Genomic DNA, 25,093 nt, shown 5'->3' on the forward strand with positions numbered 1-25,093 from the left:
CGCCGAAAATACTAGCTAACTTTTTTTTTTATTATGAGTGCTCACACTAAGTAGTAAATAGTTAGTTATAATATGTGCTTCATTTCTCCTAAATAATAATTGAACTCCTAATATAATGATTAAAAGACAAGATAAGCAACCACGATACAACTTCATAAAGCAGCTAGAGCTAGTGGCACTATATACTGCCCACAATGCAATGCCATGCCAGCACAAATTCCATAAACTCCCAAACCAGTCAATGTGACAATGATAGAACAGTGGGCACTACGATGTAGAATTTAGTAGTAGCAAGAAGCTTCATTGTTCACATTACACATTCCCCAACGGCATAGTCCAAAATTAGGAACTCGTCCTCTCCATTTATTTTGCTACTGAAAAGAAGTTCAAATTCGATCTTACAGTCAAAACCAATTAGCTGCACTCCTGTATCTCCCAAGTCAACCTCATAACAAATAATTTTTATCAATGTCGAAGCAAGATAACCTCAACATGTCATGAACATTTGGTGTGAGAATTGACTTATATTTTTGTTAAAATAGAAGATATATTAATATTATGTTGTCATATTTAAGCTCAACATTCTATGCATAGATATGAACTGAATTATATTGAAGCAAAAGCTACTTGTTTTTATAGAACTGGTGCCCATGAAGCACTTGATGTGAACTATATATATGGTAATTAACTTCAGTTTAAGTCATCTACAATAATCAAATTTTTAATAATAAAAAGAGTGTCTCGCCATTTTTGTTAATTTGTTGCTTTGTGCACAATTTTGGTCCAACAACAAGACAATTTGGTGTATATTATTACATTATATATGTTTGCAGTTGCAAACTTATAGATTGAGAGATGAACCAAGCAAAGCCATGTGGGTTTAGGCTTACAAGTGACGTACTCAGGGCCACGAGAAAAGAGATAACCTACCCACTTGGCACCTAGGTTTGTTTTCAACCTTCTCAATTATATCAAATGCTCGTGGAGTGTCGTCAGCAATGGGCATCAAATCATCAATACTGGTTTAGGGAGGGAAAATCTACATTAATTCATGACATTATTTTTCTGACGACACTTATAATTTGTGGCGATTTTTAATTGTTACCGTCACCGCCACAAACTGTAGAGTTGATACAAGTTGTAGGTGTTGTCAGAAAAGCGTGGTAGTGGATTTTGTTTTTGGAAAATTTAAGCTATGCCCATATATCTAAAATTTAGATACAAGATTTAATTTGCATGGGATGAGTTCTGATGATATAGTTAAATATATAAGGGATTGATGTCAGAATAACTCACTGGTCTGACCAGCACTCTAATTTTTTTATGCATATGCTGTTTGGTCTTTCTTGTGTTCACTTTTAATAATTGCCATTGATTAAAACACGCTTAGCCGTATGCAGTTAGGTTGGCAAGTGAGTAAATAAAGGTGTGGAAATCGGTTGGAGAGCCTGAAGGTTGAGCAACAATAATGATCTACATTCAGAGTAAAGCATGTGATTCGCCTACAAGGGGTGATTTAAATTTTTTTCAATAGAATTTAAGATAAGTAATTACAAAATATTTTTTTATAGATAATTTTATTGATTGCTAGGATGAGGTTAAATCAACTTCATAATTGATTTAGACAAATCCTTTGTAGCCCGGATCAGTATTAATGAGTCAATTCCTATTTTATCAAAGCCATGTTACTATATGAATTTGGATTCTCTCAAGTAATTGACAATGTCAATCGAAATTTTGTATTTATCTCTCTATTTGTAAATATTCAAAGAGCCTACATATTTGAATTTTAAATCACATGAAAAGAGTGACAGACACAAAATTTTAACATGTTAAAACCTAGAATTTAGAAAGAAAGAAAAAAACATTGAAAGCAGAAATGGGATGATTATCAAAAATACACACCCATATAGACAAAATTTCTCAAGTAATACATCTTATAAGCTTCTAGATTTTTATATTACTTCTATCTATCTCTTTTTCCAGTAAAACCTCATTTTAGTCAAATTTAAAACATATGAAGGAGCAAGTTACCTGATAATTTAATTACATGACATTGCCCTTAACTTTAAAACAAACAACGCCCTTAGTAGCAAGTCAAATTTGAACTATCAAAAAGAGCTCAGTTTTCAAACGAGTTAAGCAAGAACTGAAAGGAATTTGACATCCTCCTAGTCTTGTTTTTCCTCTTTTTATCTCTCTACTTTTAATTTTTCCACAAAAAAGATCAACTGAGAGGAACGACAGGAAACTGAAATTATAAATGAATGAGTTCCACTCTTCATTTGAACTAATATGAATAAGAAAAAGCAAACGAATACTTCCTGACAAATACTTTATACTTACAATTTACCCGGTTTCCTAAAGAATAAGCTTATATAATACAACAATCTCTACAAAAGGTTGAACGCTAAAACCTTAAATTACACCATCTATTAATATTTTATAATACATCCTATATTTATCGATATAACAGCATTATCTTACAAACAATGGATGTTGAGGCTTTCCGTTTTGACCTCAATCGGGCTTTTAGATATTCCATTTTCTACACCAGATGAGCACTGCTTACAGTCCTCGTTTCCCCAACCTACATTTGAATCATGTGAGTCACTGCTTCAACTATTCATAAACAACAAATACTCATTTAATCATAAAAGAACATTAGGGTTGACTCAAAATATCAACTACCTTAATTTAAAGGATAGTGGCACTCACGCATGTCTTGATGGATCCTCATGCAACTGTCCTGGTCTCACATTAGGATCATCCTGCCACAGGGGAAGAAGCAATTACTACAAAAGTGTTCTTCAGAAAGAAAGAAGTTAAGAGTTTTATAACTATGAATTTGATCACCTAATATGTTTTATGCAGACATCCAATTAGGTTTCACCGTCTTGCCACATTCAAATAGTAACATAATCTAAAAGAGTTTAAATTACAACACTAACCCGAATTCCATAGGTGAAACTAGTGCGCAAAAAATCCAGCTGTGCCTGCAAGTTTCAACCGTGTCAGATTTATGAAACATTAAGAAGGACAGAATACTATCCTTAGCTTTTGTGAACTATACCAAACCAGGCATGTTCTGGTGTGCACCATAATAACCATCATGGCTGTTTGCTATGGAACTCATTGGTCCCTACATACATATAACACTCTATATTAATTATTTCACAGCCAAGACATATTTAACAAAATGTAATCACAATTTCTTCTACTCACCAGCCCCTGTAGAGTCTGTTGATTTCCGTAGTAATCATCACGTGTTGGCCCCATTAAGTTCAACTAAACAAACCATCAAATAAAATGTTCACTTACTGAACGTGACTAAGAAAATATTAGAACTAAGTGTATCATATCATACCATCCCCTGCACACTCTGTTGCGTCCCATAATAACCTTCAAGGGTTACTGCAGCTCTTGTACTGAATTTGTCCTACAAAAAAAATTCCTTTCAAACGAAATGAAGTTGAATTCAAGCAAGCAGACACATATCTATTTAACGACGTTGACATTCCCACTAAAATGTTCCATAACTTTTTTTCCTCTATGCTCACAAAAATTGAAAATCCCAACATGAACCCTGAGACTAGAATATCAAACACTCTTTGAACGGGGTTAACTAAAAGAAGGGGGCAAACCATTGGTTGCAAGTTGTCTAGTGCCCCAACAGTCATCACTTCTGCCTCAGAGTTCATCTGCAATTCAAAAGGGAGGTCATGATAGCAAAAACATAAAAATGTAGAAGTCAAGTTAATAGAAACAACAAACCTTTTTCTTTTTAGTTGGATTCTTCTTTTTGTTTGACTTGCCCACATTTCTACTCTGTGTATCTTCTTCAGTAGAAAGCTGACCATGAGCCCCTGACATACCAGCTTCTGCGGGACTCTTACTAGAATTGTTAAAACCCACACAAGCTTTGTGTGCTTCATTCAGCGCATGGAATGCAAGACTATAACTCTCTTGAGATAATGATCCCTCTTCACTCAGTTTTAGTGCTCGCTGACATAAATCATTGTATCGTTGCACCCTTGCCAGCATATGATCAGATTCTTCTCCCATTATATTCCTGACCTTTGCATCTTTTGTCCACCGTTTCAAAATATATTGAGATGGGAACACTGATTGGCCTGAGTATTGAAGAACCACCAATGCATGTCGACAAAGATAACCTTTATATTCAAATAAGCGACATATACAAGACACCTCTGATTTTACTTCATTCACCACAACAAAGAAGTCTTTATTTGTTTCCATATCATGAACCCTGTGAACAATGATTGTCTCATCCTGCCTGTCAATTTTAGGATGGCAAGCAACTGCACCAATAACCTCAGCTTGAATCTTTTTGAATATAGCATGTGTGCAAATACCAGCAACACTCTTCTCTAAAGGTGAAGGAGTTTTTAATGTCGCCACTTTATTCCAAGTATCAGAATCAGCTTTTGCTTCCTCTTCATACCTGTCTTGCAAGATTGCTTCATACAGTTTGACAAAATCTTGCACAGAGGTCTTCTTATGAACATATTTGTCAAAGAAGGAATTTACACTTTCAGATCGATGTGCAGTAGACATACCACCTAAGAAAACATCCCTCATGAATGTTGGTGCCCATAACTTACGATCTTCAAACAATGACTGCATGCATTCATCCTCTTGAAGTTCAAATCTATCAACAATTTTTCTCCATCTCTTTTCAAAGTCATCACCGGTCAATGACCTAAATATGCACTTTTCAAACTTTGCCATAAAATTATCTTGTTTTTTAATTACAGGAGCTAAATTTTCAGATACCTTCCCCAATACATGCCATAAGCAAACACAATGGCAAGCATTAGGAAAGATCTCTGAAATAACTGACTTTAAAGTCTGGTCATGGTCAGTAATTATCACTTTCGGAGCTTGACCACCAACTCCTTTCAGCCACGTCCGGAACAGCCAGGAAAAAGTTGTGGCACTTTCATCTGATATCAAGGCACACCCAAGTAATATAAATTGGTAGTGCTGGTTCACTCCAACAAAAAGACCAAGAGGCATCTTATACTTGTTCCTAATATAGGTGGTATCAAACGACACTACATCGCAAAAGTTGGTATAGTCATGCCTACTTTTAGCATCGATCCATACAAAACTTTTCAGACGCTGATCCTCACCAAGATCTACTGCATAAAAGAAGTTAGAATTCATATTTTGCATCTGTATAAAAAAATCGAGCATAAGTTTAGCCTCTCCCAACTCCAGGCCCAAATTGCGACCTTTATCAAATGGATTCTTCTCATTCTTGAGACCAACCACAGTTTTGTATTCAGCAAACTGCCTAGCCATCGCAGCATACATTCTTCTTGTTTGTTCACTGACTGCTTGGGCTGGTAAGAGCTCATGATTATGCTCCTTCACGAAGCTATGTATAACCCATTTTCCATCTGGTTTTCTTTTTACATGCATGCTGGCTTTACAATCAGTCTTAGAACAGGATCTTCGACCAGTTGAATTTTCAGAATCTTGCTTGTTCTGTCGTGCACGTGGTCGATTGAATGATTTGTCATACTCCCGTTTTGTTCCATATCTGGAACAAGCGAACTTTGCATCTATAAATTCTCTTGATGTTTTTGAACGGCGACTATTTTGTATTGCAGTGTTGAATCCCATTGACCGTGCATATTCTTGGTAGAAAGAATATGCCTCCCCATGAGACTCAAATTCCATGCCAGAAAGTGGCTCAAGATTTGTATCTTCCTTAAACATTACCATATCAACTGAGGGTGAATTCAAATCTCCACCATTTAGAGCATGTACCTCAATACCAGCATCAACCATATTTCTGCTGTCTATGCCTCCATTATGCAACTTTTCTTCGCCCTCCAACATGTTATCAATTGTAGTTGTTTCTTCATCCTCTTTATCATGTTCACCAGAGGGTAACCTGAGATCTATATCCATGATGAGAACAGCTTTCTGCTTGATGATTTTAAGGGTACTGAAAATGATAAACAGAAAATATGAGGAGTCATTAAGTAGATCAGTTACATCTAATTAATGTATATATTGCAGCCCTATGTGATTATGGGCTTTCAAGCGAGCAAAATAAAAACAACATAGACCATGACAAGAAAATTTAACTCACAATAACAGTATAACTTTATTATATCCAGCAGACAATTACTATAAATTTGTAAAGAATTTGCGACAACAATCATACAAAAGGTCCATAACTTAGAGAAGAGTAGGGGCAAGACAAATTGTAGACACGGTCCATGATTCTCCAATATGATCTAGAAAACAAGCCAATAATCCAAAGAAATAAGTCATTTTTTTCTCTGTTCAATTTGGGAAAGTTGCACAAAACAAAGACCTGATAGTTAATCAACTAACTGGAGGATAAGGAAATCTCAGAAAATGAGAAAAAGGAAAAATAACAAAAAGTAGAAAACATGAATGGAACAAAGCTGTCCAACTCTCTACATATCTTTCAGGGAAATTCTTAAAAAGACTGTGCACTTTATATCAAACTTATGCTAATCACCAGAATCTATTCCAAATTAACAGCTGAGACAAATAAAGCAGCTTTAAAATATGTATTACACTCCAACCAAATTCACCAAATAGAAGCATGGATGGGGCATGTCAAAAGGAAGATTATTCTAGTTGTCAGGTGACATAGAAAATCCAGAAGAAATAGAGAGGGTTTAAAACCCAGATCTAGAGTACTTCAGCTTCATAATAGAAGTGTCCTTTCTGAATGTTCAATAGACAAGATCTGAACATCCACAGAAATTACTTGCTAAACAAGACACAGGCTAGCACTAGCTTGGAGGTAAAACATTGAAGGTCATGCAAAATAAAACAATTTAGGCATCTTGGATCTATCATATTAAGTGAAGGAGAAATAGAGGGAAATGTAAATCATAGGAATCAAACTGATTGTATGAATGAAGGAATGTTTTAAGTATAATTTGTAATTCTAATGTGGGGTTTATAAGGCCTTGGGCTCTCCAGCTAAAACAGCTAGCTTTTGTCAGTTTGTGGTATGGTTCTCCCAAGGTTCTTATCAATTGGTGACGCCGGCATTGCACTGTGCGCCCGGGACTAGTCAAAGGGTTAGTGCACAGCCAGCCTGCATGGGCGGCGGGGTTGCGGTGCGTGGTGGGATGTTAGGGACCCCAATTGCGGGCATGGGACTTGCCTCCCACATTTGAAGTATGGGATTCTAATGTGGGGTTTAAAAGGCCTTGGGCTCTCCAACTACAACAGCTAACTTTTGTGGTATGGTTCTCCCGAGGTTCTTATCGGTTAACGTATGTGACTAAGAGGTCACTCATGGATTCAAGTCATGGAATCAGCCTCTTGCAAATGTAAAGTAAGGTTGCTTCAAAAAGACCCACAATAGATCTGACCCCTTCCCTGGACCCCGGCATATAGCACCAGGTTGTCCTTTAGAAAAATAACTATAAGATAGAGGACAATTAGAAGAACAAGAAACCCTCTTTAAAGAAACAAGGAAGAATGAAAAACAATACGAAAAAATCATCAATGAAGTAAAGCCATTAAATTGCTTTCACTAACAAAGAAAACCTATAAAACAACTAGCTAAACACCATAGAGAGGCTTGTGCCACAGAGACAACGTTAGTGTTTCTTTTCCACCATAAAATAGGAAACTAAGAACTTTTCAGATCTACTTAAAAAGCATTGCCCTCCTTACTCTTCTCAAAGGCTCAATAGTCCATAATTAGTGGTACAAACAAGTTTCAAGATAACAGCACAATTCTAGCATTCACTGAAAGCATACAAAAATTTACACCGTGTAACTTCAACAGGAGCACAATAGTGTAGGAAAAGATGATAACTAGAACCAGCATTAGCAGAGACAACATAAACTATCGGAGAAAGATCTAATGGACCGGTGAATTCGAGTAACAGGAAATATTGAGCACTGTTGTCCAAATGAAGGAATGTTAGTCTTTATTTTCCAAAGAACTCTTATAACAGAAAATATCTCTATCTTTGTAGAGTAAGAACCTGAAAAATAGATTTACTATAATGCACTTATAAAGTCAAAGTTTCTACTCATGCTCTCTTCAGGGTGTGTCTTTACCTGATATGCAGGCATTGAAGAGATCCTTTACAATAGTGTTTCATATAGTGTACCTTTTATTGCCTAAGAAAATTTGTTATCCTCCTAATGTAAAGCAGTTTACCATAAGGTGGACAAAAACATAACTAGATACAACATGGTGTAGGTTTGTAGCATAGCATAGAAACCCCAGAAATAGCTATAAGAGAAATTGTGCCAATAATTATATAGTTATCAATCCCACATAGCAGCGCATAGCGGCCGGACCCAAGACTGCTATAGCAGTATAGCACATAGCAGGATGACCACTACACTGAATTTTTTTATATAATTTAACTATATACATATAGATGCTAAAAAACATCAGCTAGAATTGGCAATTATCTCATTTCTTTGAGTTAGTATCACTTCAGAAAACCTCAAAAAGGGTTCAATCTCCAACCAAAGAACAATTGATCTTGCAGATTCACAACAGATCTCAAACCAAAAATGGCAACTCCAATTTCTAAACATAACGCAATTCCATTTTCTCCCGACACATAAATTCTTCCACACATTATCAAATCCATCTCTCATAGAGTGCATAAAATTCGATAGAGCCGTAGTAACTTACTCATTCCACCCTTTTAATTTCAAAATTTTGTTAAATTAAACCCCAATAAAATAAACTAACCCATCATTCCAATTCAAGCTAACTCGCGACGACTCCGCTCACTCACTAACTAATGATTCTAAGCTAACATTTCCAACTCACCAAACAAGGTTGAATAATGAATAAACTGCCATCTCACACACAGTACCCAACTCACAAGTCACAACAAAGCACACATCATAAAAAATTAAAAAAAAAATCAAAAAAATTGTAAGTAATTAAGTAACAATCGAACAAGAACAAGAACAAGAACAAGAACAACACATCGAAATAGAGAAAAGAAGAACGCGCTTTCTGGAGCGTGCGTGAATTGAAGAGTATAGTAATAGTATATACCTGGGAAGGGAAAAAGAAGGAGAAGATTGAAGATTGGTGATGATCAGAAATAGAGATAGAGATGGGAAGGAAAAGTCACGCTCGGAGCATGAGCGTGTGATGCCTAGGGTTTCCAAACGCACTCTATTCCCTTGGTTTACCAATCCCCTTTCACTCGATGCTTCTCTATCTCACCGCCACGCTCGCACGTGTCGCCTACCTTCGCTTTTATATAATATTTCTTTTTTATTTTCCTTTTCTTTTGCCACGTCATTTCCCGCTCTCCAGATTTTAATACATGCTCAACATGGATAGCCATTGCCCGCACTTTATGGATGTTTGGGTCTTTTTAAAACTTTGTTACCTGCAATTCCTGGGAATATTGAGTTTTCAACTAGGGATGACTTCTAGGTGCGAACAAGATTAGTGCGGGCGGAGCCCTTCATGATCAGAATGGGAGATGAATTTCAAGTTTCTCGGGCATTTTTGGTGTGAGGAGTTCATTTCTTACAGAGTTACTAGTTGGCTTCTATGCATGAGCACTAAGGAGTATCAAGCTCTTATGCGCAATGGTACATGGTCTCTTGTAAAGTTATCACCCAAACGTGAAGCCATTGGTTGTAAATGGGTCTTTGGCACCAAATACAATTTTGATGGTTCCCCAATAAGCAAAAGGAAATACTAGTTGCCAAAATGTTTTATAAAAAAAAAAACTAGATTTGGTTATAATGAATCATTTGGTTTTATTGTCAAGCCAACAACAATCAAAATTGTCCATACATCGGCTCTTATGCAGTAGTGGCCTATTAGGCAATCTGATTTTAACAATGTATTTCGAAATGAAAATCTCACTAAGGATGTGTTGATGCAACAACCACCTGAATTTATAAAAAGAGTCTTCTCACCTAGTGTGCAAACTTGAAAAGTCACTCTATGGTTTGAAACAAACACCACGTGCTTAGTTTGACAAGCTCAACCATACCTTTTATCTCTTTGGTTTCACTACTTCATTAGCATTGGAGCTACTCGCACACCATATGGTGGTCTTTTAAGTCAAACGTCTGCTCAAGAAAGCTCGAATCAATATGTAAGCCTTTTGTTACTCCAATTACTTCTGGCCTAAAGCTATTTGTTTTTTCTGGTTCAACATTTGAGGATCCTTCTCTCTTTATAGGTTGAAGCATAACAATATGTGTTGGGATGTCAAGTGTGAGTAAAGAAGTCTCACATTGGATGATTAGAGGAATGATGATCACTTTATAAGTGAGAGGACTCATACACCTAATGTCTTAAGGTTTTGGGTGAAGTGTGGTGTCTAATCCACTTGTGATTTGCTCATGTTAGCCCGATGTGGATGATCCCCCAAAGTTTTATCCTCTTGCGGCCTGACAATATGTTACCATCACTCGTCCTCAGATAGCCTATGGATTTATTAGTGCCAATTTAGGAATATCCTTTCGAACCTCATTGGAAGATAGTAAAGTGCATCTTCCACCCATGGCCTTCATATCTTGCTCTACATTGCCTATAAATTATTGATACAAAAAATTTAAGTCATAAATAGAATAATAAACTAACAAATCATATAGATATACTTCAAAATAATTAAAATTTCATGCCATTAATAAAACTAAATTTAAAATGTAAAAGGTTATAATAGTAAAAATATATTAGTTATTTTATATTATTAAATATTATTTTAAAAGTAAGTATGTAAAATATAAACACAAATTTATAATTTTTGAGAGTGAGATAATCATAAATAAAAAATTGAAACTGAAACATGGTGAAAACGACAAGACTTTGGACGTCAAAGTATTATTCAATTTGGCATAGTGCATAGTAGCTTCTAGATAAAAATGTACAGCTCAGCTTTGATTTTTTGTTCATACCATAACCTCTTTCCGTAACGGAAACATCTTTCCTTTTTCTTCTTTCTTCGTTCGCTAGAAATTCAACCGACGGTGACGCAAGCGGAAAATAGTGTAGTGACGACGCAAGGTAGCTTAGAGGATGAGGACACCATCGGAGAAGCGTTTAGGCGACGACACAAGAAGACGAGGATAAAGGATGGTCTTGCACTCACGTTAGTTGCAGAAAACCGAGTCACGAAATAGGTTCGAAACGAAAAATAAGTCAAAAGCACCCTGGACGTTGCGACTTCCTATCTTGTATGATTCACAAAACCAATTCGATACCTATGATTTGTGAGCGATTTTTACGATTCACAAGTGATCATAGCCAAAATGATAGAAGCATGTGATATGCATCACTTGGGGAAAATTTCGGACCGTATTCGGAGACTTATCGTGCGATATGTTCAATACTAACTACAATTCTATCAATGCTTTTGATGACTATGATTGAGGTTCAGACCCTGATGATTATCACTCTTCCTATGGCATGTGTGTTTAAGTTGGAGGTAATATTATCTCTTGAGCGACTAAGAAACAATTAGTTGTAGCATGTTCTAGCATAGAGGAAAAATATCGTTGTTTGGCACTTGCTATTACTATTTACTAAGATTTTGTGAATTTGTTCCATCTTAAGTGATCCCCGGGACACTCTTTCTTCTCCTCCAACCATTCATTGTGACAATGTTAGTGTTGTTTACCTTACATCCAATCCCATATTGTATTCTTGAATGAAACAATTTGCTCTTGAAGTTGCTCAAAAGTATGTTATTGTGGTTCACATTCCTACTTCCTTTCAAGTGGCTGATATATTTACCATGGCAGTTTCCTTAATACTTTCTCATTATTTTAGAACCAAACTCAGGGTTCACGCCAAGCCCTCACTTGCGAGGGCATGTAAAGATAACTGACTTAGTAAAAGTTCGTTATGTCGGTTAACTTTTTCTATGTGCATTTGATTACTTAGTTGAGAAGTTGTTATTAGTAGCTGCATGTAAACCAATTGTATATATGTCATCGTTCTCGAAATGTTTACATTTTCTTTCTATTAGAAGTTTTCTCTTTTTCCCTCTTTCTCATGTAACTTTCAGGTTACCTTACCCGCAAGTTATTATTTTTCAATTATCATCATTTGACGGGCTAACCCGTCAACTCAACCAGATATAAGACGGGTTAGAGATTCCAACCCATACTAAAGAAAACGAGCCACCCCACCTCACCAGTTTTTTAACAAGTTGAAGGTAAGACGAGACAGATTGACCCACATTGCCACCTCTATAATTAGATCATGATTAAAATAGATAGGTTCTCAATTTTTGTTATCTACATGTAAATGTAGATGGAGTTCATGGTTACTATATGAGACTGCCCACATGCTACAACTTCCCCTTACTTGTTCCCAAACAAAAAGTACTAATAAAAAATGAGAAAAAGTATTAAATAGCATCTCAATATAAATAAAATGAGAACTCATTAGAAGGAAAGTTTGCCATGTGTCACTAGAGGAACCCACCCCCATTTTGCGCCACGTTAGCAGAAACATTAAAAAAAATTCTAAATGAAATTCGTAATACTATTTTTGACAAGGTTTGAATTTTAACACGTGGTAGATAGGTTGATCTTCAGCAGGTCTGACTCTGATTTCGAGACTGTATTTGAAAAATTATTAAAAAGTAAACAAATTTTTAAACCTAGGTTTAGGTTATCATTCCCTACTTTATCTCTAACCGTCCAAGGCAGCCAATCAACATGTGTTGTTTCAAATTTTTTAATTTCATCATTCATCTGCAGGGGCAAACGTGTGTATTTGGTTATGGAGTTATTAATTTATCTTTATTGGTTTATCCAAACCACCCACAACAACCAATTATGAGAGAGTAAAAATAGAGAAAGCTTTACGTATACTCTCAGGAGCCCTATCCCTTCTAGCCGCCTACTCTATCCATGTGCTCTGAAAGCTTGAAATCTCATAGCACGCTGCCATTAATTGAGTGCTTAGATTTGAATCTCGCGCTTCATGTGTGATGGTAAGGATTATTTATTCAATTTGATTTGCATCTACCCACCTTCATTATACTTTGAAATTTAAATGTCTCTTATATCTTTCACTTTTCTCCCTGTAGCGCATAAAATTTGTTCATCAATATATTTTCTTCATCATCCCTGTGATCTCTTTCTTCTCTGAACTCGTCCTTTTCCTCTGCCTTCTCTTAACCATTTGTTTTCATCTCATCTTTTCGTTGATTAAATCTTATTTTTGGATGGATCGCAGGCTGGATTTCTTGAAGACAAAGTTGGAGGAGGCGATGAAGGTGGCGGAAGGGAGCTTCTCTTGGAAAGATTGGGGGTGGGGCGGTGGGCTTGATTTCTGTTATAAAAGTATCATCTTCTTTATTTTGCATGCAACCTTTTCTTGGTGTACTATTAATGGAGATGATCCGATGGAGTTGTTTTGCAACTGAATCCATCAACTAATCCTAGCATCTAAGATTTTCCTCAGTAACAATTACAAAAACTATGTCCAGATTGGAGTGATAGTTCTAATTGCATCAGGTATGAATTCTTTAATCTCTCTGTGCTTCTCTACTATATAATTGCAAGGCCGTCTTCACCATTCTTACTCCACCTTTTAATTCATGATTTTTTTTTCACAAGGTGAGGATTTAGCGATTAAGGGTGAGGCAGCGATGGTTTGTGAGAAAGAGTAAAGTTAGTAGATAATGAATTTGACTCTATAAACATGAAGAGGAGACTTTGGGACACTACACTATGTTGAAAGGATGTATTCGTTTTTTCTTGCTTCTAAAAGTATGTGTTACTCCTTTTTATTCTTATCATATGGACGAGTTAGGGGGTTTCCTTTACTGATAACTGTTTTTTGTCCAATTAAGCTGTAATGCTGTCCAATTTGCATTTCCTTCTCAGAAGATCATTTCTACATTGAATGTAATCTATTTCCATGAACTTTAGGGGGCTTTTTGGAGAACACTTTCATTTCAAAATTATTTGGTCTTTGCCTATACAGTTCCATATGGAATCATACATAGATAATTAAGATGTATGTGCTGCAAGAGTTTACTGCTAGATAGTACTCATCTAGGTGAGTTTGATGTGTTTCATGTTAGGTGCCTATTAGTTTAACTAAAGCTCTATATACATTCTTTTTTCTTGCTCGAGTGAAGCTCTAATTGTTGTGAAGAGCTCAGTTTCTCATGCGTTGAGACTTGAGAGTGACTTTTATAAATCTGATGCTTAGTCTTTTCCTTTGATATATTATGATTACTTATATATTAATTATTCTTGGGTTTGGATTACAGATTAGAAAAATTGGAACAATTTTCTATATTTCTTAGGCATAATTAATATAATAGGGTGTTTGGTTACTCTTTCGTTGTTTTCTCTTTTATTTAAAACAGATTGGGATGGAAAACATGTTTAGCATTTTTTACCTTTATAATTTTACTTTTTATAATATGGTCAAGTTTGATAGTAGCAAGTAATAGTTTTTTCATTTCTCAAATTTATGAAGTTGGACATGGCATTAATGATCACATTGGGTTTTTGACTTGGAGGGGGGAGTTTTTTTTTTTAATCAGTAAAGTATATATGTATATTATAATAAATAGGGAATACTAGGAGTATTCCAATCCAGTACAAAAAATAGCAAGCCAGGAACACACAGAAGCAGGGGAAAACAGAAAAGAGACCCTGCAACTACGGAACCAAAGCAAACAACACTACCCAGTCCACCCGATACATAACCAAGAGACAACACTCTGCATAGACCTATATTAATTGACATATTAAGGTTCTCAATTAGTAGATTGGATGTTTACATCCTCAAAGCTTATTGATAACTTGGTTTATCATCTTCTTTCCTTGACTTATTAAAAATTTCTATTTAATTGTATACCTTCTTTCCTTTGATTACAGATTTGCTTCTTAAATTGCTACTAAGGATTTCATGAGGCATAGTCTCCTTTTTCTTATGTATACCTTTATATTTGATGGTTCATTTTAAGTAAATGGGGATAACAATGATACTTTAAAGGAAACAGAAGCACCATTTGCTTTATTCCAGAATCCATGTTATTAAAATATGTGTTGCACTATAAAATGCACTGCACTATTACACTGCACCTACCCCATAAATTTTCACCGTTGTGGCACATGTGAAACTTTCAATGAAGTCGGCAAAGGTGTTCATCACATAGTGATCATTGTTTCATTTTAGTATTCCAAAACCTGAAGTTGCAATAACAGTGTTAGAGGATTTGTGGAGCTTCTGTAATTAGTAAGAGATGAGATTGTTGGTATCCATGGATGACATGGTGCCTCACATGATTTTATTTTTAAGAGGTGTTGAACTGCTGCCTTTTCAGTTCTATATACTGACTCACATAGCTCTTTAATATCTACTGCTCTTGAAATAGAGCTAAAAATAATGTGATTCTGATGTTGAACTACGTGAACACTTTGGTTCAGATTGTGTTGATGCTATTTACGGGAGTGGAAAAAGAGTCATTCACATTGAGTATGATACTGCTAGGCCTTATAAGTGGCTTGGTGAGAATTGGTCTATATGATATGAGCTATGATGATTTAAATATGGAATGTTACTATGGTTGTTATGTGGATTGTTATTTCATCAAATATGTTTCAATTTTTGGCTTTTGGGTCTTAAGTGTTGCCAAGATTTTTTTTTTGTTTTTCTTTTGTGTCATGTTGCCTAGACCCTTATGTTTTTGGGTTATGCTTATGGTTTTCTTTTAATTGGGCGTCTAAAGTTATTATCTAATTGCTGTTGTGTGTTTGTTTTTGTTTGGAATGTAGGCAAAGCTACATAAGCTTTCAGAGGATTGAAGAGCTCCTAAAGGCTATGGATGAGCTACTGGAATAGTAGGAGGATGATCTCAAAATTTGTGGCCATCAGTAGGATAAGCTTCCCTCTGAAGGAGAACAAAGTTGATTTCGGTTGAATGATCTTACAATTTTCCAGTGAAATAAAATACAGTTTGTCATGTCTAAAAGTATGCACTTCAATGTACTTTCTTTGTTTGATTTTATACGCTCTTCATCTGATTGAAAACATCTCAGTATCCTATAGCAAGCTCTCAAAGAGCTTCTAGGTGATTCTAAAAATTATGGAGTTTCTTGGTGATTCTAAAATTGTAACCCTTTTTAATAACACATATAGTAATCTAATGATTGTAACATGGATGTAGTGTAACATGTTCTTAGAGTGTCAATTTGTAACTAACTAATTTTTTACTGTGTTTCTTCACTTTTAGGTGAGATATAGAAAGAGATCAGATGATGGCACCTCATGAATGCTTGAGTACTCTAAGTTTAAAAATTTGAAGGCAAAGCTGGAAATGACCTGGTTATTAGTATAGATTGTAATTTTATAAGTAGTTTTCCATGCCAGGATATAGTCACTTTGATTTCTTAAACCAAATAACATTGTAATAGTATAATGCAGACTGCTGTGTTTTCTGAACACGTTGCTTCTACAATTAGCTTAACTGATTATAGTTAATGCAGTAATATGAATCTATTCAATTTTATATGTTGAGCACATACTGGATTCAGCTTTTCTTGATTTTTTCATCCTCTTCTCGCTTGGACTTTAACAGCTAGAATTAGGTATGAGTATATAACTTAGATTTGTCCAAGAAAAAATCAGTTAGGACATAAGACATCTAATATGAATGAGCTGTTGCATTTCAAATAAACATTCTTTCACATCCTATTACACTAATCACACCAAGTGAGAGATAAGAAGAGAAGAGAAAAAATGAGATGTATAGTAGGAAAAAAAAATACGAATTGTATATAAATGAAATAAAAAAGGAATTGGGTTTGAATTAATCAAAACTCTTCTATTTCTGGCTTCCTTTGCAGCAACTTTTATTGGGTGTTTAGAATCAGAAATTTGATATAGCTTAACTAATGAGGTTGCAATATTTTAATCAAAGTGTCATTTAAGTTTCAAAATTAAATATCAAATTCGAGTGAGTATAATAATTTAGGAGTAAATGTACAAATTAAAGTCAGTGGTACAGAGTTTTGATAACATTAATATAATTACAGTTTACATTTCTATAATTATTTATGTTAAAATTATAGGGTAATTTATCATTATAAATTCTTTTCCTAATTTAATTTTTATAATTTTGAAGAATTATACTCAGCTTTTTTTAAAAAATGAATTATATATATGATACAATGATCAAATTTCTGATTCTTAACACCCCATAAAAGTTGAAGGAGTTGAAGCAATACCATTATTTCATAAACATTGCTCTCACGCGATACGCCCCTATATATATATATCAATACAATAAAAAAAAAACATAAGGAAAAATGTGGCAACTACTTCATTTTTTGATAGAGAATCACCGGTAAAATGTCTGTTTATATCACCATTCTCAAATATGAAATGGTTATCATTTTATTGTATTTAAGATATTATTTTTATAATCTAAATTTTTATTTTTATTGTCGTCAGGTTAATATGATTTTGGAAATTAATTGTACTATATTACTTAGCCACATAACAAGCACAAGAGAGTTTAAAGATTAGAAAAATATCTTTTCAAAAAAAAGATTAGAAATATTTAATAATTAATTCAAATATAATTTTACCACAATTATTTTAAATATAATAATTTTAAAAATTTTCAGAAAAAAAACCTACCCGTGCATCATGGCACGGGTCGATATACTAGTTTCCAATAAAAGGAAACAATACTAATAAAACTTTATTTCCTTGTAAGGAAACTGGGCCTTTCTCATTTGGATTCTCTCTCTCTCTCTCTCTCTCCACTGAATACATTGTACATGCACAACACAAACACAGACACAGTTGTGGAGGTTTGTTCATCGACTTGTTCCTTAATCCCATTGCTCTGTTCCCTCATTCTCTGTCTCAGATCGGTGTCTATCTCTAACAAGGTACCCTTGAGTTTTGATTATTCTCTTTCTCAAAAAATCAGAGCATGCTATATCATCTTGATTTTTTCCTCATTCTGGTTTTGAAAAATTGAACTTTGTCACTGCATTTGAAAAAAACTGTATTGGGTCTGATTTCACCTTTTTTTGAGGTATTTTCTTGTGTTTTTCAACAGTGTCACTGAAACTGGTTGCATGCAAATGGGCCTTCTTTCTGTTTTCCTCCTCTGTTCTCCAATTTGTATTGAAAGTTTTTTTTTTTGAATTCTGGGCATGCATTTTTTATTCCTCTTCTTTCCACTTTTCAATTTCCCTTTTTTTAATTTTTATGGGGAAATGGGCTTTTGGAGTGAACAATTTCCAATTTCCAAAGGACCTGTTGTGGTTTTGAATGGAAATTTAGTTGAGGTATCTGTTTGTGCAGGGTTTTGAGCCTGCATGCAAGGGATCAGTGTTCTTATATGGAGAGAAATGGAAGAATCTCTTTTTGTTTTCTGTCTTTGAGAATGACTATCATTTCATTTGCTCAAATTTCTGACCATTTATATTTCTATAATATCCTGTTGAATTTGTGTTCTGTTTCACCCTTGAAGATTCTCAGTTTTGAAGTTGATTATCTTACTGTCTCTGGGCTGTAATTTTTTTATTCCTTTGTTTTAAAGAGATTTAAAATAAAAACTGTGAGGAAAAGGATATTTACCCTGCAGTTAACATGTTAAGTAAATCAATAATAACCTCATTTTATTGTATAGGTTGTTTCATCCCTCCATGCTAGGCTTGTCGTTACTTAGAATAATGTGAACTATAAGTTGATCACCACTTAATTGCTAATTTCAAAATTTGTATTTGTCAGGTTTTGATCGTGTGGGCAATGAGCGTAGATTTGAATCTGTTGCATTTAGTCTTTTGGTGGTAAAAGGGTATGAAATATGAAGTGAGTTGTTAATACTAATGACTGGTTACTGGGGATCCAAACTATGGTGTCTCAAAGTGGTGCTGACAATAATGGAAAACATTCACAACTCCAGCCTTTGGTGAGGCAAAACTCGATGTACAGTCTTACGCTTGATGAAGTTCAGAATCAATTAGGCGAGCCGTTAAGTTGTATGAACCTTGATGAGCTTCTTAAAAATGTATCAAATGCCGAGGCAAATCAATCCATCGGCATGGACAATGAGGACACGGCTCAAGCCGGTCAAGCTGACGCGCGGCCGCGTCACGCTAGTCTGCCGTTAACTGGTGCACTGAGCAAGAAGACAGTTGATGAGGTTTGGAGGGATATCCAACAGAGCAAAGATAATAACGAGAAGAAGTCTCAAGAGAGACAGCCGACTTTGGGAGAGATGACATTGGAGGATTTCTTGGTGAAAGCCGGGGTAGTTTCTGAAGCATCTTCTAATAGAAAGAATACCGGTCCTTTGGTCGGTATTGATTCAAATGTTGCTGCATCTCAGTTTCCTCCACCTGGTCCATGGATACAGTATCCGCAACCGCAATATCTGCATCCACAACAAAATTTAATTGGGATTTATATGCCTGGCCAGAGTATACCACAGCCATTACACATGGGGGCAGGTGCTCAGATGGATGTTCCATTTGTGGATGGTCAGGTGGCATTGCCTTCACCTGGGACAGGAGCCTTGTCAGATACAAAGAAACCGGGGAGAAAACGGAGCACGCCGGAAGACATGGTGGAGAAGACTGTTGAGAGGAGGCAGAAGAGGATGATCAAGAATCGGGAATCTGCTGCCCGTTCAAGAGCAAGAAAACAAGTGAGGTTTCTCTCTTTCTATTGAATGCCATGTTATCAGGTTCTTATTCGTTTTAAAGCATTTCCCCTCAGTGGAAATCCTTGACCTCAATGTTAATTATACACAGGCTTACACAACTGAATTGGAGAACAAAGTCTCGCGTCTGGAAGAGGAAAATGAAAAGCTGAGGAAACAGAAGGTTAGATTTCTCTTTGAATTTCTAGTTTTGTTCCATTCAAATTTTTTTTGCTTAATTCTAAGTGCTGAATGTACCTTAAGCAATATCTCTTTTTCACTGAGTTCATCTACAGAATAGACATGGACGATCCGCGCTTCTATTCTTATGATTATATTACTTCTTTACAATTTTGCATCTTATGGTGTTACTGTGATACTGTCAGGAGACTGCACATTTTTTGCTGGTTTTAAGTCAAGAGTTATCAATAAATACGTAGAATTTTCTCCTTGACTGTGGAATGTGCGTTCCTTTACTGTCTTGTCCATACTTTTGTTCACTGTTATTTGAACCAATTAGCATGTTACATGTAGCTAAATTGGCACCAACCCAAGTCGTTAAGACTTTGGCTGCGTTGATGATGTTGGAGGTTCATTGATAGGAACTCAAGGTTAGGGGTTAGTTAGTTAGTTAGTTATACTTAGTGAGTTAGTTAGAATGTTATTGAGGTATGTAGCCTATAAATAACAGACATTAGAGAGTTAGGGGTATCTTTTAGTTCATTTTGGGTTTTGGGGCCTAGGAAGAGGGTGTGGACTCTCTTGAGATTGAGTGTGGACTCTTTCTCTTGTACTCTGCCGTGATTCTCAGTTTGGGAATTAGGGTTTATCATCAATAAAACATCTGGTTCTAACATTCATCCTCCATCAAACCACCCAACTCACTCCCTTATCCCGTTGAATATGTATAATATATTTTGCAGCAACTCATAAATCACTTCTCAGAGCCCTGTGGTTAAATTAAAATCCAATATACACCGATAGTTCTTTAATTTTGGCTTGGAGAAATTATAAGTTGAGAAAATACAAACTGCAAAGTGAGGGGAAAAAGAGTTATTTTTACCTTAATAAATGTCCTTTATCTTTTGGGGCAGTGCTGAGGGAATTGGATTTCTCTTTTTTTCATCATCCAAGTCTTGAATAATGTCACAGGGGCATACTTGAATTAGCGAGCTTGCTTATGTTTATGACAAAACTATTCTGTGATGCTTTGCTTAATTGCACCTCTGCTGCAAATTAAGTTGGGATTGCAAATCACTGAAATAACCCTTTAAGGGTTTTTGTGACATATTGTTGGAGTTAGGAATTCCTTTGGGCTCTCAAAGTTAATTGTAGTAAACTAAAATGAAGTAGGAATGGAGCATTAGTAACATGATATCCTTGATATATTTAGTAAAAATTCATGCATTTTAGAACTTCAAATCTGGAGTTATATTCTTTCCCTCTTTCCTCTACTTTTCTTTCGTTTTCCCCCCCTTTTATTTGGCTAACTATGAATTTTATAATATCTGAGCTATTCAAATGAGTATTTGTTTCTCAATAAAGATAATGATACTTTGGAATTCTTTTAAGTTTGAGAATTCTTTTACTCCTTCTTTTTTTTGGTGTAGCCATATACCTCATCTTCAGTGGCTAATTACTTCATTAACATGAAAAAAATAAAAAAACTGCTTCCTTTAGGAGCAGAAACTGGAGCATTGGTAAGGTTTGAGAAAGCTGGTTTTCTTTAGCTTGATCTTGAGTAGGGAGCACAAGCAAGTCTTATCACATTGATGAACTTTTTAAAATAATTACAAAGTCAGCACTACTATCCTGATGTCATGTATCCATGCATCTCTTCTATTGTCACTTTAGTACTACAGAAGTACTGATTCAGTACATCCACTCTCACAATGTGAGAGTTACTCTCCTCTTTTAATTTTATAAAACAAAATAAAAAATTGGGAATAACTAATAAATATAACTTACCATACATGCCAGGTGTCTTGCTTTAAGATTAGGGAGTATGTACTAGAGTAGAGCTACAGAAGTACTGGAAAAATTTCCCTCATGCAGATATATTAACAGAACTTGTTCAGAAAAATATTTGAGTCAGGAGTTCGATTAAGTAAAAAAAAAAATTGAGTTCCAGTGGTGGGAAGCCCAATGGGCACTTGTGTGAGGGAATGTCACAAAACCATTTGAGATTTTGCCCAACAACCTAAACTTATTGGAGGGTTGGTCATTGACAGTTTGGATTATTTCAAAGAAATTATTCAAAGATACTTAAGTGTATCTGATACAACCCAGACCCAAACTAAGAGCCCTCCAATCCTGCAAGTGTACAGGAGGAGGAGGACGTATAGGTGCGATGTGATGCACCCAATCAGAACCAGTAGCAGAATTAGGGAAGCTGGCAGTGGTGTGTGGCATGCCACACGTGAGACCATTTGAGAGGGGACTAATAGTTGGGAGAGTGGAAGAGAGGGGTAGGCTGGAATTAGACTGGACTAGGCCTTGAGGGAGCAGAGCACTCTCGAATTGTTCATTTGTTCTTTCTTTTGTTGTTTCTGTTTTCATACAGACTTAATAAACTGCAGGTTTCCTTAATTTTTTTCTCCATTTATTAGTTGAATCCTATCAGTATCTCACTTGGGAGAGTTTTACAAGTTACAGAATTTGTCTATCGTACTAATGTCCTCTACCTTATGACAATTTCGCTTCTTAGAGTACCATGAGTTGCCATCTGACATAGTTAATACTCAGTAGGTTGGTTGATATGATTGTTTTCTTCCATTTGTTTGTACTGCATTCCAGACTCCTCTCCTGCAATGTAAGTCTTGAAAGTTGAAAGGGTTTACTTATAGATTATAAATCCTTCATGCAGCTATCGTACTCTACTAAAACCTTGTTTGTTAAGTTTTGTTGCACGTAGTTTGATGTTATCCATCTCTGATGCATGCTTACTTGTTACATATTTTAGACTAGTTTACTAAGTTTTCTCCTTAACTTGCAGGAGCTAGAGACCATGTTCTCCAGTGCTCCACCTCCTGAACCTCGATATCAGATTCGACGAACTTCATCAGCTTTATTCTGACATCTGTAACTATAAGTTAGAGTTTTGTAGATATGAGCATCAGGGGATGTTTCTTCTAGTTTAAGTTGAGTTGACAACTACCTTGTGGTCTCAGGAATAGCTATTTGATGCATTTGCATTTAGTGGCTTATTTGTTTTTATTTTTTGGTTTGTTTAATCATAACACCTCAGTGAATTCCTTGTGGTCAAAATTTCCTGGGGAACATTGTAGTTTTACCATTCATATTATACTGCCTTTTTAATCATGGGTTGAGTTTATTATGAAATCTTGGGGATACCACCATGCTTGTTGCCTTTCAATTTTTTTAAGCTACTGGAAAATGAGGTTGTTCTTAAAGAATATGAATTCGGTCTAATGCATACTATTAAAGCTCCCAATAGACTAAGTGGCGGAGCCAGCATTTTAACCTTAGGGGCTCAAGACCAAAAGGAGAATGGTTGCTAACATGGATTTTTTTTTACTATAGATGTATATATAGATATAGTGCTTGGATATACGGTGAAAAAACCACGACGTGGTCAAAATCATGATGGACAGTCGCAAAAGTTAAGGGAAGTTGCTTTTATCCACTGTGATTTTAGCTTCAAGGTGGAAAACCACTGTGTATCCAAACATTAACATGGTACTTCTTAAGTTTTCTTTTTCCGCAAGCTGTTTGGAGGGCTACTAATAGATCAGACATTCCTTTCCCCTTCATGTTCCCTGATTCCAGTTTGAACTTAAGCACTCAGGTATCCCATTGAGGCATAGAGACAGTGAGTGACCCTCTGAATTAGTGGAGTTTTAGAGCTGAAGCAGTCACACTGATTAGTTTCTTTATCATTTCGGCTGCTATATCCCAACATTTGACTGTTTCTTAGACTTTGTAATTGGTGCGGCTTGTTTGACAAGGACATAGATTTCTCTTGTGTGAACTTATATGAGAGAACTTCATATTTTGTGCCTTAGTGTAAGCCTGAATTGGCCATTGCCACTTAATTCGTTAGACTTATGTAGCCTTGATGTCTCTTCTTCAATAATATGTAGGTCGGGAGTTAATTCCCGTCAGACACTCTAAAATATAAACAATTTTCCCCTCTTTTGTAAATATTATTATAAAATACGAAAAATAAAATCTTCTCCTTGTAGGTAAAGTGAATGTTTTTAAAGTTATTGGAATTAACATAACTAATCGAAGGTAACCGTTTTCACGGACGTCATGGCGTGTTATAACTTCCCCACTCGTATATGACTCTCTAATCGAGAACTCTATTGCTGACCAGTCTTTCTATCTATTTTGAGGGTTTGAATTTTCCTTAATAAATTAGTGGCGACTCTATACTTATACCCGTACGATACATATACCATATTCTTTTATACTATAATATACTCTATTTCATTTATTTATTTTGTTTATTCTCATCGTCCCACCACGATTCTAGTTGGGATAAAAATAATCAAACCTTTTTTTTCCAGCGATGGACGATTTAAATCAACTTAACATGGACCCTTAAGTGAACAATTATAAAAGAGGTATTAAATCTAATCATAACTTCAACTTTATTCAAATATATTTTTATTAATTAATTTCATAACTGTTTTGAGGTACGATATACATCATTTTTTAACACAACAACAAGGCCCATCAAGAGGAGGCAATGTAGCAAGACATTCACCCCTAAGATATCCTCTAGAAATGCATTTTTCATTGCATGTTTTGAGGTTGATGATGCAAAGGCCTAAATATACGCAGTCGTGCAATTCTGCTTTTGTTACTAGACCTACAACAAAAAGAAATTTCACAAATTTCAGCACATGATCTCTTATTTTTTGTATGTGAACTTTAAATTTAATCATAATATGGTGAATATCCATATTAAATACCAAGATATTATGAAAAATAAAATAAAAAGAAGTATTGAAAATTCTAAAAGCTATTGTTACAAATCTCACTTACATAAAACTCATGGATTGACTTTGAATTATGACCACAAATTTCATTCTTCAATTTACTTGTTGATTATATATTCAAAATAGAACGTACAACATGAAAATCACTTTATTCTTCTTACCTGAAGATAGAACCAAAACAATGAATAAAATCCCAAATAGAAAATGTTGAGGAGTTCGAAAAGACATTTTGTAAGAGTTTCACTTTTGAACTCTATTTTGTAATGTGAAACTAGTGGCAAAAACTACTTCATTATATAGTATTCACCAGACAACAAGTAAGAAAGAAATTATAAATAATGAAATATATGTCCTCGTAGGATAGCTTAAGTGGTAGGAGCTGATGACATATGAGTTGGGTAGGGGGAGGTCCAGGGATCGATAATATCAATCATGCAACCAATAATTACT

General features: G+C 35.3%; 2 protein-coding genes and 1 long non-coding RNA gene across 8 annotated transcripts; 2 read left to right on the top strand and 1 right to left on the bottom strand.

Annotated features, from left to right (window-relative positions):
* Window positions 1-2,232: 2,232 nt before the first annotated feature.
* On the bottom strand, window positions 2,233-9,256 carry LOC130717249 (protein FAR-RED ELONGATED HYPOCOTYL 3). Of its 2 annotated transcripts, none has more exons than XM_057567413.1 (9): window positions 9,065-9,256; window positions 3,775-5,980; window positions 3,645-3,701; window positions 3,368-3,439; window positions 3,226-3,288; window positions 3,074-3,142; window positions 2,952-2,996; window positions 2,719-2,771; window positions 2,233-2,590 (listed from the first exon to the last, which is right to left on the bottom strand). In XM_057567413.1, exons 2-9 carry the CDS (start codon window positions 5,941-5,943, stop codon window positions 2,569-2,571), a joined length of 2,550 nt encoding a protein of 849 aa, XP_057423396.1. In that variant the 5' UTR covers window positions 5,944-5,980; window positions 9,065-9,256; the 3' UTR covers window positions 2,233-2,568. The 2 variants fall into 2 exon arrangements, with proteins under 2 accessions (XP_057423396.1, XP_057423397.1); XM_057567414.1 differs by having other exon boundaries at window positions 2,692-2,771; window positions 9,065-9,255.
* Window positions 9,257-12,760: 3,504 nt separating this feature from the next.
* LOC130721487 (uncharacterized) lies at window positions 12,761-16,543 on the top strand. Of its 5 annotated transcripts, none has more exons than XR_009013474.1 (4): window positions 12,761-12,983; window positions 13,229-13,509; window positions 13,612-15,522; window positions 15,790-16,241. It is a non-coding gene; the product is annotated as an uncharacterized LOC130721487 (long non-coding RNA). The 5 variants fall into 5 exon arrangements; XR_009013471.1 differs by adding an exon at window positions 16,248-16,543 and having other exon boundaries at window positions 12,762-12,983; window positions 13,612-15,986; XR_009013473.1 differs by having other exon boundaries at window positions 12,774-12,983; window positions 13,612-13,764; window positions 15,442-16,241.
* Window positions 16,544-17,739: 1,196 nt separating this feature from the next.
* Window positions 17,740-22,997, top strand: LOC130716636 (ABSCISIC ACID-INSENSITIVE 5-like protein 2). Its single transcript, XM_057566617.1, has 4 exons — window positions 17,740-17,913; window positions 18,764-19,682; window positions 19,789-19,860; window positions 22,672-22,997. The coding sequence occupies exons 2-4, from the start codon at window positions 18,888-18,890 to the stop codon at window positions 22,750-22,752; spliced, it is 948 nt and encodes a 315-aa protein (XP_057422600.1). The 5' UTR covers window positions 17,740-17,913; window positions 18,764-18,887; the 3' UTR covers window positions 22,753-22,997.
* The last annotated feature ends 2,096 nt before the right edge of the window (window positions 22,998-25,093 follow it).

This window comes from Lotus japonicus, chromosome 5 (assembly GCF_012489685.1).
Source record: "Lotus japonicus ecotype B-129 chromosome 5, LjGifu_v1.2".
NCBI classification, from domain to species: Eukaryota; Viridiplantae; Streptophyta; class Magnoliopsida; order Fabales; family Fabaceae; genus Lotus; species Lotus japonicus.